General features: G+C 35.0%; 3 protein-coding genes across 3 annotated transcripts; 2 read left to right on the top strand and 1 right to left on the bottom strand.

The window, feature by feature from the left end:
• Window positions 1-2,204: 2,204 nt before the first annotated feature.
• Window positions 2,205-2,801, top strand: LOC125832266 (non-specific lipid-transfer protein 2). Its single transcript, XM_049511409.1, has one exon. The coding sequence runs from the start codon at window positions 2,265-2,267 to the stop codon at window positions 2,544-2,546; it is 282 nt and encodes a 93-aa protein (XP_049367366.1). The 5' UTR covers window positions 2,205-2,264; the 3' UTR covers window positions 2,547-2,801.
• Window positions 2,802-3,445: 644 nt separating this feature from the next.
• On the bottom strand, window positions 3,446-8,261 carry LOC125832543 (kinesin-like protein NACK1). The gene is made up of 14 exons (XM_049511717.1): window positions 7,952-8,261; window positions 7,758-7,847; window positions 7,556-7,656; window positions 7,083-7,199; window positions 6,914-6,995; window positions 6,756-6,823; window positions 6,594-6,653; window positions 6,385-6,509; window positions 5,972-6,170; window positions 5,736-5,846; window positions 5,563-5,652; window positions 4,528-5,478; window positions 4,076-4,401; window positions 3,446-3,975 (listed from the first exon to the last, which is right to left on the bottom strand). Exons 1-14 carry the CDS (start codon window positions 8,187-8,189, stop codon window positions 3,648-3,650), a joined length of 2,886 nt encoding a protein of 961 aa, XP_049367674.1. The 5' UTR covers window positions 8,190-8,261; the 3' UTR covers window positions 3,446-3,647.
• Window positions 8,262-10,687: 2,426 nt separating this feature from the next.
• LOC125832298 (LEAF RUST 10 DISEASE-RESISTANCE LOCUS RECEPTOR-LIKE PROTEIN KINASE-like 2.2) lies at window positions 10,688-14,190 on the top strand. Its single transcript, XM_049511436.1, has 3 exons — window positions 10,688-11,501; window positions 12,909-12,944; window positions 13,028-14,190. The coding sequence occupies exons 1-3, from the start codon at window positions 10,688-10,690 to the stop codon at window positions 14,188-14,190; spliced, it is 2,013 nt and encodes a 670-aa protein (XP_049367393.1).
• Window positions 14,191-14,987: the final 797 nt, after the last annotated feature.

The raw sequence follows: 14,987 nt of genomic DNA on the forward strand, positions 1-14,987 counted from the left end.
ATATCTATTCACCAAAGCTAGGATAGATGGTATGCATTACCTAGTATTTTTTGTCTTCACAAACTTGTGACCTCAGAATTCTCAACTAGTTTCATCTCAAACAAGTAATCGTATATCACATCATTATATTTGTTATCTCACGTTTATGGTGAGGTGCATGCACTAACCCATTATATCAAAGAATTTTGAGTACTCGACAGTACACCTCATCATGAAATGCGATGATTCTTGGGTAATCAATATAAACGATGAATTATGAATACTCCTACTGTTTTATAAATGGACACTCCACTATTTTCATTTCTTTTAATTGATGCAAATTAAAAGGGTTTATAGTGGTCATCACTATTTATTTAAATTAAACATAAAATTAAATTGTGTAAACTAATGAAAGTAAATTGATGCTATTTTCAATCTTTTCCCTAAAAAATAGATAGAGATGGGTAGAATAATCAGAAACATGCAAGAATTAGGTAGTAGGGAGTCTTTTACGAAGCCGCATTAGTGACCTGATTTTAATTGCATTAATTGACTTGTCTTTCACCTCGAAAAAGATAAAAAGAATATTTCTAATTTATATTTTATATGTTTTTAAAAATAAATAAAGTAATTAAACATGATGCATGATATATATTATATATAAAATCGAATAATCGAATTTAATCGGATTTTAATATAGATATAAAAAGAAATTGAGCAATTGGGTCCCCCTATATTAAAATGCACACTCTCATTGCATCAAAATAATGATCACTGGTATGCATGCCACAACTAATTATCACATGAATACAAGCAAAGTACTAAATCATACACCTTGATGATTCTCTATAATGTACTCTTTATGGGCATTAAAATAAATTATTCCTTGTTATTGAGCTACAGACCTACTCTTTTTTTTTAACGTAGGTACGTCTTCGATACACTATAATAAATAAAGAATTTTGTGGCAATAGAAAATATGAATATTTATAACCAACACTCTATATAAATGTTGCTAAAGGCTATTACGCCTCTACTCACTCTAGATGCAATGATATAAATTCAAGAAAAAGTTACATAAATATACCATAAATAAAAAATATTTACCATTTATAACAATAAGATTTTTTTTTCCACTTGATCACTTTTAATACATTTATAATACAGTTTTAATACATATTACAAAGAACAATTTATTATTCACATGTAATACAAGTTTTATTGATGGATAATACATTTATCACACATTTTAATACACTTATAATACAATGTGTCAACTTCTTACCAAACAAGCATAATATATTTTTAAAAACAGTTATAATACATATATATTGCATACTTAATTCACTTTTAATACATATTGCAGATTTAACATAATATTGTTTTGTATTGCTATAAATGGTAATAAATAAAAAATATCGTTAAAATCCGTAATTATTTATTAAAATGAACTCATCCAAGTAATTATTCCTTGATAATATCGCTAAAATGAAAATCTATTGTCACTAAATATCTCTTGGTGTACTGTTTGCTCTATTTTCAACCACAATTTTTAATATTCTCTTTCATATTATCACTAATATTTTACTGTCCTAAAACAAAACGCAAGTGATAATAATTAAGGAGACAATCGAGATTGATATGACTGGTCGATGCAGCGCCAATTTGGACAATTCTTGGTCATGGTTTTTACATTTGTTTTCAGATTAAGCTTGATATGGCCTTCGTGTCACACATTGAAAAGTAGTCCCATGCCATCTCATATCAGGAGCGGAGCTAGAATTCTAGTTTCATATTCAGTAGCATATCTAGTAACTTCGGCCAAAACTTTGTAGTAATAGTATTAAGAAATCTACTTAATATGTATCAACAATTTATTCAAACTTCAGTAACTAAATTGTCTTTTCTAAAATTCAAAACTCATAACTTAAAATTCTTGATCCGCCTTCGAATGAGAGCTGATTTACCTTTCAACTGATGAACAGTTAAAACATCTACGTCTACCGCAACAATTGTTGTGACAGACTTTCACGCGTGTAGCCCCGTGTTGACTTGAACTAGTGACTTGATAATTTTTGGGTTGTACATAATTATGTTAATCATAACAGGAGGTAATTAAACAATTGCACTAATGGTACTTTCTGAACAAAACAAATTCCTAACTATTCAATTTTTTTACCAATGTTTTCCCTATAAATTGAGCTATTGACTATGCTAAAATGCAGCAACTCTCTCTTATCTATTGAAGCAAAAAAAGAAAAAAAAAACAACTTCAAGTGACAGTAATGAAGACAGCATCAAAGCTTGCAGTTCTCACAGTTCTAGTTCTGCTTCTTGCTGAAGCACATATCTCTGTAGCTGTAACGTGCAGCGCGATTCAGCTGAGTCCTTGCCTTGGCGCGATCACATCGAATTCAGCACCATCTACACTCTGCTGCAGCAGAATCAGGGAACAAAAGCCTTGCCTCTGCACTTATCTCAAGAACCCAACTTTAAGGAACTATGTCAACTCCCCTGGTGCCAAGAAAGTTGCTCGCACTTGTGGTGTTCCCTACCCCAAGTGTTAATACTACATTTGAAGAATCATGTGCTTCTTGCTAAGTCTTGTATGTGAGAAGTGAAAATAATATGTTTGATGCACTCTTATCTCATGAGAGTCACAGTGTGTGCTATCATCTATACTCTTTGTTTTAGTTATTATGTGTTTTTGCTTGCTTTATTTATGCACTCTTGAATGAAAAGAGATGAAATCATGTTATGTCAACATATGTACAAGTTCTGTCATAAGTACTCCTAAGACAATAAATGGTATTTTTCTATGACTTTATGTCTCTATAATGCATCATTGGCCTTGGATTTACAGGGACTGAATGCAAAAAAAATTACTTGCAATTTTCAACTCAGGTGTGATCCAGTTCTTTGTACCAATGTGCTTGTAGTTCCTGCAACAACCATATCTTGTTACTTCTATTCACGAACGAAAACTTCCAAAAAAAGGACATAAATACATAAGAGAGATATAGTAAAGAGGACATCTACCGGAGAAAGAAACGCGCGAGAAAACTCAAAAAGTAGGAATGTAAGTGGAAAGGAAATTACCGGACAGACTCAAAATACTTCTGGGAAAAAACTGATTCACCTTTAATTAGGTACATTAAGTCAACCAAAGTGGAGTGTTTGTCAAATCCAATGTGAGGAAGAATATTAGAATTTGTTGTTGGGACCTAAAATTAAACTCATAATTTGTCATGTTGTTACCTTATTATCATTCTAGATGAAATTACAGTTCCATATCAAGCCTAAATGTAGGAGGATTTACTAGTAGGCATAATAACAAACCCCTCTGTTTCCATTGTTTTCTCTGTCTTCCCTTCACTGCTCCTCTTCTTGCTATGTGTATGGCAGAATTATATGCTTGTGCAGAAAATTTGTATAGGTGAACAAGTACAAATCTAGTATAATAGATCAATTTCAATTGAATTCTTTATTCAGACAATGAAGTTGCATGATGTGATGTCAAATTCCAATCTTCCATACTGCTCTAAATTTAATCAGTTGTAATGGAACAACTTGGGAGGCTCCAAAATTGGGAGGCTCCAGAGTTTCATGTACATGAAAAACAACACGCGATACAATTAATTTACTTACAAAAAGAATCTAAGCTTCTCTCAGATATGGAGAAGGTCGGAAATTTGGTTCCAGCCAGCGAACCATGGCCTCCTATCTGATGGAAGGACAAAGTTAAGCTCAAACATCTCTCTTGACATGTTACCTCCTTCGCAGAAACCTACGAGCTTTGCCACTATCTCAGCACTCTCTTTTACGTGCTTTTCATCATGCGGATTTGTCCAAAGCTTGTTAATAAATTGCATTCTTCTCTGTTTTCCCTCCAAAGGAACTTCCCATTTTATGTATAGATAATCTCTTTCTTCAGCTGTCAGGCGGGTTGTCAATCTCTTGGCAAGGAATTCCCTTTCCCTCTTTATAGCTCTAATGCTGAATTCCATTGGAAAATATAAATCATTAGAGTTTGAGCATGAGGCAGACTTGCATTTAATAAAAAAAACCATGGGGAAAGAGAGGAAAAGAAAAATACCTTGATGACAAAGAGACTGTTGGCTCATTTCCAACACGGGCCGGGGTTGCATTTCCAAGCTCTGCCAGGTGCTGTTGTAACCATGTCAAGCGCCTGAGTTCAACTTCCAGATATATTTCATCGGCAGGGTCTCCCTTGAATAACAGGTAGAACTGTGACCTGTGAATAATGGAGACGTAGCAAACATCCCATAAGTCAATAATTTGCTGCCTCTGTTCCTTAAATGTGATCTGCCATGAAACTGGGGACTCTTCTGGTATCTGATGAATGTTTTCATCATCTTCTAAATTGTATCCAGCTGCTTCATTTGCTTCCAGCTCAAGCACCTACAGGCACAAACAAATAATAAAGTAAAATTAAAGATAAGTATAATTGCGGCAAAGGGGAGGATTCCGAAATTTTGAACAACTTCAATTAGTGTGACACAAAAACAAAGACAGTACAAGTTTTACCTGGCATACAAGGAGCTGCTTTTGGTATTGAAGTTTGGCCACCCGTTCTTTAAGTTCTGTCACATACGATCTTATGTTTCTGACGTTCTCTTCTGCTGCCTCCTGAAACATCTTCTGCATCTTTCTCATGTTTACAGAACTGGAACGGCGATATGGAGTGCCTTCCTTTGATGAAATATCTCCTCCATCACTTTTCGTAGGAGTCTCATTTTCATGCATAGGCTGAATTTCACAGGACAAATCATCCGAATCTGGAGCTCGATTTTCAATCTCACAATCCAGTACTTGTCGTGCTGTTGACAGAGGAGAACAAGGAGATTTCAAGAAATTTTGCCTGTTGATACTGTTGCTCGAGGCCAATGGGAGCAACTTCTTCTTTTTTGATGGATGCTTTGCCTTTTGTGTGGTGTCATTGTTTGACTGTTGATCATTATTGCTTGGAAGAGACATAACCAGTTTGTCCAATGATTTCTGAACATTTTCTAGCTGTTCTTCAAGATCAGCAATTGTGCTTCCTTGTGAGTGAAGTCTGGCTATCTCGTCCTTCAGGTTGGCACTGACACTCTTATTAACAGCAACGACATTTCCAACTTCAACTTCCTTGCGGACTGGCGGTACTGAACGCATTTCTCTGATCTCTGCTTGCAACTTAGCAATAGTTTCTGCAGCATCCTGGTTACCTAGCCTATGACATGCAACTTCCTTTTGCAGTACTTCCAATGCTCGATTTGCTTCATCTCCGAGCTGCTCCTGGAGATGTTCGAGTTTACGAATTTCATGCATGAGTGTAAAAGGGGCAGCCAAAGATTGCCTCATTGACTGCCTTCCCATTGTGTTTCTTGTTCTTTCACCACGGACAGGTGCTTTTTCTTCAAGGTTTGGAGATAAGGTGCCAGAGAATGAGAGACATTTCTTCACAATTGGACTAACAGATTCAGATGGTTTCAGTCCCTGGTTCAAGAATTCAATATTAGCACAAAGAGACCTTTACTTCACTGTGAATTACGCACAATGCAAGAAAACTTAGATACAAACCTGTTCCTCCCGAAGCTTTCTGCGTAACTCGTCAACTTGTGACTGTGCAAGATCCCTTTGACGCTTCAGATCCTCAATTTCCATTTCCATCTAAAAGGGCCAGTCAGTCAGTTAGTTAAATAAATGTTAACACTTCAATTTCATTTTCTTAAGGAAATTCATCGTTGATGAACCTGTTGAATTTTCCAATCTTTCTCATTAGCTGGCTCTGGGGTGCGCAGCTCTGCTTCCAATCTGGCTACTTCCTTCTGCAAATGCTTGACAAGCTGTTTGTCGGAAACAACCTGATATTTAAGGTAAGAGAGAAGTTCAATATTTGTGTTAAAAACTTAAAAGATAAAATGAGGTACATCTCATAAAAGAGGTACACATTCACAATAAGGTTTTAAAGGCAAGTTACTGAGTGTACCATGTTCACTTGTGCATTGTTTGTGACTTCCTTTGCTCGGGTAGCAAAAAAGAGAGTGTTGCGAGATTGTTCAACGTGACTTGATGCAGGGCTAAGCGTGCATATTATCGCAGTACGGGCATTTCCACCAAGTGAATGTTGCAATATTCTTGTCAGTTTTGAGTCCCGGTAGGGTACATGACCACTTCTTTTGCCCACACTACGTACAGGAAAAAACAAAAGAAATGAACCAATCAGACTGGAGAACTGCAGTGACAAAATAAGTTATCAACTCCAGTAAGCTGATATAGACGGGTATGTCATCAGCATAAACAAGGAGTTAACTTTCATCACAGAACTAAAGAAGTAATGAGTTAACTTTCATCACAGAACTAAAGAAGCACAAAAATACAGTCACATAAGTGAAAACAGACCTGAGCTTTCTAATTACGGTTGTTAGAGTCATCAAACTGAGATTGATATGGCAGCCTTCCCTAAGCCTGGCACCATCTGCATTTGTCTGTGAGGCTCTTTCGCTCCCAGCCAAATCAACAAAGTTCTGCAGCACAGATATATTAATGATAAAGGTGTCTCTATCTCTCTTAAGTGTCCTCTAAAACAATCAAGGAGGAGGTTAATTTACCAAGCTTGCTACATAAGACCTCACGCAATCAGAACTTTCACGATGAGTGCTTTCTATTGTCTGCATATGATAAGAAGTTATAGTAGTCCGTTTAGAAAAGTTGTTGCTTAGGAGATTTCAATTTGGGAACACAAGACTTTCGGCACACAATTGAGGACTAACCAGTCTTATTATCTGGTGGGATCGTGAGCTCGTATCGTTTAAGGCTGTTTCACCGACTTGCCTCTGAGCTGCAGATTTAAGTGGTACATGTTGAAGATGGATTTGCTGGGGAAAACTAATATAAAGCAATATCACTTCGAAAAGAATCAAATTCTTACCCTCACAGATACTAATTAAATGCCTCAGATGCTGGTCATTGCTTGCTGTTTCTTCCACCAATTTCTCAACGACAGTTCCTTTCTGCAAATTAAAAAGATATCATGAAAAAATGATACAGAGAGTAAAGGCTATAAATTTGAAGGCCCGTTAGTTTTTGCTCAAGTTTACCTCTGGATCATCAAGAAGCTTGAGATTTCGACCAGATTCAGAATTCAATAGGTCCCTGACATTTTCATTGTAGATCTCCAGTCCAGATATTCTTATTCTGAATTCTCTTTCTGGGGTCTATGACAATTGTCAAATGACCAAAAATAAAAATAAAAAATCAGCAACAGTTCCAAGGATAATGGCACTAAGAAAGACTGTGATTTTTTGTTTTATTTCAAAGCTAAAGAAACTAGTATAAGACATGATGTATTTGCAGAAAATACAAGAAACAGGAACTACTTGACTTATCATTTATTACTCATCTAGGATAAAGATCATGTAAACTACATGCTTCAAATATCTCAAAGTATAACAACTCTTTTCTACTAATTCCAGTAATCCCATTTGTGACGTGTCTTCAATGACCTTGGAAAATTCTGACATCAAGAAGTATCAGATGACAATAGCAGTTGCTCAAGAATGATGAAGCTTACACTCATTATATGGGAATATATGTCGTTGACAGCTTTCTCAGTAATTCCTCGCATTGTGTAAGTCTTCCCACTGCTGGTTTGTCCATATGCAAATATGGTTGCTGAGATGCAAAGAATGGAAATTAATCTATGATCAAAAGGTTTCCAAAAGCTAGAGATGTTCATATAAAACCTCCCTTCAGAGTAGGGGGAAGAGAATTACCATTTATTCCCATCAAAGAGGATAAAGCCACATTCTTTACTCCTTCCTCATACACGGCTTCAGTTATACTATCTGGACCGAAGACTTTATCTGAGATAAAAGAAAATGTACATTCTCAATCAGATTTTATAGAGTCTAAATTGAGATAAGACAACAAAATGACGAACATTTAAAGCAGTGGATGTGTCAATTACCAAATGTGAATGAAGCTGGTTGAGCAGCACGTTCCTGAGGCAGTGATCTATAAATAATTGTGTGATCATCAATGCATTCCCATGCAGCATGGTCCTTGGCTGAAAGCTCCCTTTTGTTCAAAGGCCTTAATCTTACTGTTACAACAATTTTCTCCTCTTTAGGTCGATGTCCACTTGGCGTGGTTGCTGGAGTCCGTTCTATCTTTGAAGCTGGAGTACCAGGAGTTCTAACTGTCATCTTGACTAGTACTAGACTAATAATCCTCCAAAATGAACTCCAGCTGAAAAATGCAAAGGCCTGTTGACACAAGACTGAGATACTTGAATTCTTAGATGTCTTGATGATCTTCTTGTAAAAAGAAAACCAATCACACTCTAACTCAGTGCTAGAACTTGTAAATTATGATTAGGAAAATAGTTGTCCTGTTTTGTTGGCAAAGGTAAGATAGGATAGGTGTGGAATACGACAACACCATGCTGATGCTATTCTTTTGTGACAATGAGTGAAAACTTGATAAAAGTATACACATTTAAAGATTATGGTTCGAATTCAAGACACTAAGTGAGGAAACACCCCTAGACCTCTATATATCCTCCCCTCCCAGGAACTACAAAAATTAAAACCCAAAATTTTAAACTTTATTTATGTTTATGAGGCATAGAAACACACAAGATGGGCATATCTTTACAAGTGAACCTAACATTAGTTAGATACAACAAAGAGAGAGCCTTACACAAAAAAGAGTAACCAAATAGCTTAGATCTCAGTCTACTTTCCTATTCTCCACTTCGACAACCGATTAAAACAGTAGGCCTTCCTTATTTGACAAATTAATCTGAATCTCGCTAAATTCCACCAAATTCAAGTCACATTCACAGTAAGCACTAACTAGAAAACAAATCAACAACATACTCATTGTAATCCCTCAAATGGAGGTGGTGAGTAGAGAGGGGTTTCTGATCGACCGTCGGCTCAAGAACTAAGAACTACTTTACAACTACTACATAAGTGAAGATCATTGAGCGAAATAAGGAAAGAGAATCTAACGACATGAAGTAGCATTTGCATCTTAGCACCAATTTTCGCCTGAAATTGAAAAAGGAAATACAACACAGAAATTGTTGTTGAGATTTACCTGTAAGGAACAGAAGAAGAATGATTTGCGCCTGAGATCTGAGAAGACAAAATCTGATTGAGAGAGAAAAAAGGGATATAGAAATGGAAAGAGTGTGAGCTTAATGGTGTATCTCTCTCTTTGATACCGTCTGTAAATTGGGGCTTTTGAATTTCGAGTCCCCAACGGCTAGTTCATTATCTCGTGTTTAAATGGACTTTTCGTTTTTATCTCGTTAATATATCGCCGATCTTGCGGTGCAGCGCTCTAGGATTAACGGTTTTGTGACTTTGTCATTTGTAAATTAATTTCTTTCCGACAAAAGAGACAAACTGATGGGATATAATTTGCTTTGATACCCCTCAATTTAGGGGGAATGGGAACTTAGACTCTCCCTTTCCTAATATATTTCTCCTACTTTTGTTTTCTCTTCTCTTTTTTTTATTTCTTCTTTTCACTTTAACTTTGCCTAGTATCATATAAATGTCTTTTCTATTTCCATCTTTTGTCCTTTTGTGATACTTAAAAATTTGAGTGATTTTCTTATACTTCCTTTGTTTCATTTTATGTGAGGTAGTTTGACTCGGCACGGAATTTAAGAAAGAAATGAAGACTTTTAAAACTTGTGATCCAAAATGAATGATAGAAATTTAGGTGGCTGTCAATCATTTCATTAAAGGTAAAATAGACATTTTATTGTTAAATTGTTACTTAATTTCTAATATGTCATTCTTTTTTGGACTAACTAAAAAGAAAAGTAAATCACATAAATTGAGACAAAGGGAGTAGTATAATGTGAAAGTTGAATAAATTCGACTCTAAATAAAGGACAACAATTAAAAGGCCCATTTGAGATTTGTCAAGCCCATTTGTTTTAGTTCCGAAAATATGTAGAAAATAGGAAATGCGTGACTTTTTGTTACCCATGAAATGTCTCCCTTTTAAAGTTTTTTTTGGTAGAAAAAAAATCCTCTTTTACGTTTCTAGAAAATACTTCATTCGTCAAACAATAATTGTCCACTATATTATTTTGGGATGTCCAATAATATTTGTCCACTTTATAATATCAATGGATAATTTTACACTTAATTTCTAGTTTATCCTTTTCATTAATTATAGTTATTTCTTAATTATATTTTTCAAGACATTGTATTTATTATATTCAAAGATATAGTAAAATTATTCTTTTATTTATAGTTTTAAAGAAGTGCATAAAGTTAATAGTGGACAAATATTGTTAGACATAGATAATACATGGTAGACTTTTTCAGTCTTTGTGGAAAGTAGCAATCCGTGGAAAGAGTCATCAATACAAGCAGCCCTCCCTTCGTTGTCAATAATAATTACTCTATCAAAGATCACAATTTCCATTAGTCAAAACTGGATTATTTTTTCCACTTGGACATTAATTAATTCAATTGAATAAAGCGAAAAGGGGCAAATTCATCTCACTAATTTGCGATTTAGAGCGAATATATCTTTGTTATAATTGGAAATTTGAGGTTTTTGTTTTTGGTTGGATCGGGTTGGTTAAAAAAAAAGTTTGAGGGTATATTTGTCCCTTTATCATATATATATATATATATATATATATACTAGGCAAAACTTTTCTAGTACCAGCATGAACCCACCTAGTCACTCTTTGATGAGTTTTCACAAATGCATGATCAAAGCTTACTTCTTTCACTCCATCATCACCATCCTATGCTTCTTGAACACGTCCTCGCCATCGTATGGCCAAGAGGATAAACAGTATTCCACTTGTAATAGCTCCTACACCTGTGGGAATATTCAAAATATCAGCTTTCCTTTCTGGGGAGGTGATCGACCTCAAGAATGTGGTCTTCCACAATTCGAGCTTGCATGTGAAGCCAATCAGGATCCCCTTATACATATCGATGGTCATAATTTTCGCGTACTTGACATCAATGGAGACAATCAAACCATGAGAATTGCACGAAATGATCTTGAGGAAGACATTTGTCCTGATAGATTCGGTAAAACTAGCTTAAACGATGCCCCTTTCAGCTATGGTCCTAACTATATGATGCTCATCCTGTTCTATGCTTGTCCTTTCGATATACCTTCTGAATGGAAAAATTTCACCTTTAGCTGCAATAACACTGGAGATTCCAGTCATGGTTTCTATCCAGATCAGTCATTTATATCATTCTGGGGACCAAAGTATGGGAGTTGTGAGTACGTCACGGTTCCTGTGTTGCTATCAGCATTTAATCAGTTCCAAGACCAAAAAAGTATGAAAATATTGGAGCTATTGAAGCAAGGGTTTGATGTGGTTTACAACAAAAGCCTAGTATGCATAGCTTGTGAGAGATCAGGGGGATTATGTTGGTCAGAAACAGATTTTGCGGAGCCAACTTGCCTTTGTCCGGACCGAACTTACTCTTATTACTGCGGTTTAGAACCAGAACAAGGTGTGTTCCATCTCCCTATTCCCTAATCTAACTTAGTTCTGTTTACCAAATATTACTTGAATTCAATTGGCAGCTAAGAGTTTTAGTACTGAACTTCTGAAACCACTATTCTTTTTCCTGTTGAAATAAATACCATGATGAAATGCAGGGACGTCTCGACCATAAAGCCACCAAAGCAATCGCTTGGGGCATCAATTTTTTTGGCCTCCATTTTCTCTCAAAGATATATATATATATATATATATATATATATATGTTAAAAAAATTCATGTATTGATAAATTTGAAAATATTTTTTTGTATAGAAAATATAATTGAGAAATTGAATATTGTTTAGTTGATTGTAGTGTCTTTTCTATATTCTTATGTGGCTAGTTAATTGTAGTATCCTTTCTAATTTCGCATGTGGCTATCTATTTTGTTGTCTAGGTCATTTATATTTTGACGATTATCATAAACCAACAATATTGTGTTCGTATACTTACTTTTCTTTATTCTCCTTTCACTATTTTTTATTCTTTCATTATTGAATATTCTTGTGTCTCTCAAACGTTCAAACATTCTACATTATGTGATATCTATTATTGTGTGTTTATAAAAAGATCAATTTATTTTTGGTATCTTATTCATATTTCAAGCACTAAAACTAATCAACACTATTTTAATATTAATTATTAACTTATCAAATTCATCGCTACACTATTTTAATATCATCATATTTTTAAAATTTTGAGTCATGTTTTATTATTCCGACTTTTTTTTGGAACCTCATGATAACCCGCACCCACTACAACCTTTACCACAACCTCTGCAATTCAGGTGAGCACTCTGTGGTGAGCATTTTGTGAGCACTCTGTGGGTGAGCACTTTGTGCGCACTGGGTAAACCCCTTGTAATAGCCTCCAAACCACAAAGGGGATATAAACCGCACTAGGCAAGTCTTATGCGACAGACTCGACTCAGAAGGCGTAGGATTACACTAGTATATTATAATTATTCAATTTATATTTATCAACTTAAAAAAATAGGGTCTCTTTATAATGTTTGGATTTAGGCCCCTAAACTTGTTAAGACGATCCTGATGAAATGTGTGATCATCTCAACTTAAAGCTTAAGTTATTAGAGAAAACACATTTTTATTAGTTAATTATATTCTCAATATTTTCTGCACTAGGATGGGGCTAAATGTCGAGATTATGCCTGAATAACAGAGGGCACTGTGGTGCGCGGTTAATGAATCCAACTCCAAAGCAGAACATGTCAAGTCTAACACGTTTGACTATAATTCCATTGGACTAAAAACAAAATCTTCTTCCTTCGTTATAGATGTTGATGATTTGTATACTACCAGAAGATCCTTTATTATGGTTCTATATCAATTCATCACTTGTTTATCTCTGCATTACAGGCAATAATAGACATATCTCGGTGAAGAGAGCCCTAGGTAATTGTCTTTTTGACCTTGTTCTTATTATATTGTCCTCACAACATATAGATGAGACTCTTTTTTCGTCTGGTTAATTACAGGTATCTCTGCTGCTGGGATAGGAATAGTATTAATCTGCTACATGATCTACTGGTTTGTCTTTAAGAAATCATCTGCTACACGCCTTTCGTTACCAAAGCAGGGGAGGGAACATCAGAATGTTGAGACCTTCCTCCGGCAATATGGATCCCTTGCCCCTAAGGTATACAGCTATTCAGACATTAGGAAAATGACAAATTCACTTCAACAGAAACTTGGACAAGGGGGTTATGGAGGGGTCTATAAAGGTTACCTAAACGGCCGTCCTGTTGCTGTAAAGATTTTAAATTCTACCAAAGGGAATGGAGAAGACTTTATCAACGAAGTTGCAAGCATCAGTAGAACTTCACATGTGAACATAGTTACTCTGTTGGGATTCTGTTTCAATGGTCGAGAAAGAGCTCTTATTTATGAATTCATGCCAAATGGATCACTCGATCAACACATTTATGGTGAAGATTCTAAGTTGGGATGGGAAAAGTTGTACGAAATTGCACTTGGGATAGGTCGAGGACTGGAGTATTTGCACCGAGGGTGCAATGCACGAATACTGCATTTCGATATAAAACCTCACAACATCCTTCTTGATGTAGACTTTTGCCCCAAGATATCTGATTTTGGCTTAGCTAAACTATGCCTTCAGAAAGAAAGCATGATATCAATGTTGGAAGCAAGAGGAACCATTGGTTACATTGCTCCGGAAGTATTCTGTAGAAATTTTGGAGGCGTCTCACACAAATCCGATGTTTACAGCTATGGAATGATGATTCTTGAAATGGTTGGTGGAAGGAGGAACTACAGTGCTGAAAGAAGTCATCATAGTGAAATATACTTCCCGCGTTGGGCTTATCAACGCCTTGTGACAGATGAAGACTTGAATATACAATGCATCACGACCAAAGAAGACGAAGAAATTGCTAAGAAGATGATACTAGTAGGCTTGTGGTGCATTCAAACTGATCCCTCACAAAGGCCATCAATGAGTAAGGCAATTGAAATGCTTGAAGGTAACTTAGAGACCATCCAATTTCCACCAAAGCCTTTTATATGTTCTCCCTCGCAATCAGAAGGATCATCGATGATCCCTTTGGGGAAGCCAACAAAGCCCTTTATATATTCTTCTTCGAGTTCAACACTTGATTCTACAGAACATTTGGTTATATAATCTTTTATAAATTTGTTTTTAGTTTTATGTTTTTAAAGAAAATTAGAAGTGAATTATCATAAAGGGGTGCTAATGATATCGTTCGATCGGTTATTTTAAAAAAAATTATACCATTTCAATTTTTTGGGTTTTTTATAATGCAGAACCAAAATTAGATTTTTTAAAATCATCCTAATCATATCGGTTTCTCTTCGGTATCGATACAGTTTGGTTAATTTTCGTTTTTTTTTTTTACTTTTAAAGTATCACCTCAAAACTATTAAAATATTTTTTTCGCAAGTGTGATCTTAAAGAAGCACTTTAATTCTTCACCAAGAAGTTAAGAATATAAAGCATTGTTACTGTATTGTTTGATATTAAACTTTTAATAGGAGTGTTTGCAAAAGTTTTGCTAGTATTATTTTTTTTAAAACCTGATTAATGAAAAACTAATTAAAGGACAAAGGCGTAGAGTCGTCACTAGAGGTCTAGGACGTAGGTTATATTTATATTTGAAAAAATGTTAGAAAATATATTTATATAAAATATAACATATTGTTAATATATAAATATATTATACTTATTCAGTTCGGTTCGAGATTTTACGGTTTTCTTTTATAAATTAAAAAGATCATTCCAATTATTCGATACGATATATACTTAAATAAAAATCTACAATTTTAATTAAAAAATAACATAAATCAATTCGATACGATTCGATTCAGTCTATTTAATATTGACACCCTGTAAAGGGATTTTGTGTTTATGAAGAAGAGTGATACATATGTGCTTGCGTCACGTCGTGTATAAATTATGAA

This window comes from Solanum verrucosum, unplaced genomic scaffold (genome assembly GCF_900185275.1).
Source record: "Solanum verrucosum unplaced genomic scaffold, falcon-dt-bn FXZP01000009.1, whole genome shotgun sequence".
NCBI lineage: Eukaryota > Viridiplantae > Streptophyta > Magnoliopsida > Solanales > Solanaceae > Solanum > Solanum verrucosum.

Excerpts from the sequence above, each read along its gene's own strand:
- LOC125832266 (XM_049511409.1), top strand. The coding sequence starts at position 2,265 with ATGAAGACAGCATCAAAGCTTGCAGTTCTCACAGTTCTAGTTCTGCTT.
- LOC125832298 (XM_049511436.1), top strand. The coding sequence starts at position 10,688 with ATGAACCCACCTAGTCACTCTTTGATGAGTTTTCACAAATGCATGATC. Across the intron at positions 11,502-12,908 it reads CGGTTTAGAACCAGAACAAG|GCAATAATAGACATATCTCG; the intron begins GTGTGTTCCATC and ends TCTGCATTACAG. Across the intron at positions 12,945-13,027 it reads CTCGGTGAAGAGAGCCCTAG|GTATCTCTGCTGCTGGGATA; the intron begins GTAATTGTCTTT and ends GGTTAATTACAG.
- LOC125832543 (XM_049511717.1), bottom strand. The coding sequence starts at position 8,189 with ATGACAGTTAGAACTCCTGGTACTCCAGCTTCAAAGATAGAACGGACT. Across the intron at positions 6,654-6,755 it reads CCCACCAGATAATAAGACTG|ACAATAGAAAGCACTCATCG; the intron begins GTTAGTCCTCAA and ends TATCATATGCAG. Across the intron at positions 6,510-6,593 it reads GGTCTTATGTAGCAAGCTTG|AACTTTGTTGATTTGGCTGG; the intron begins GTAAATTAACCT and ends TCTGTGCTGCAG.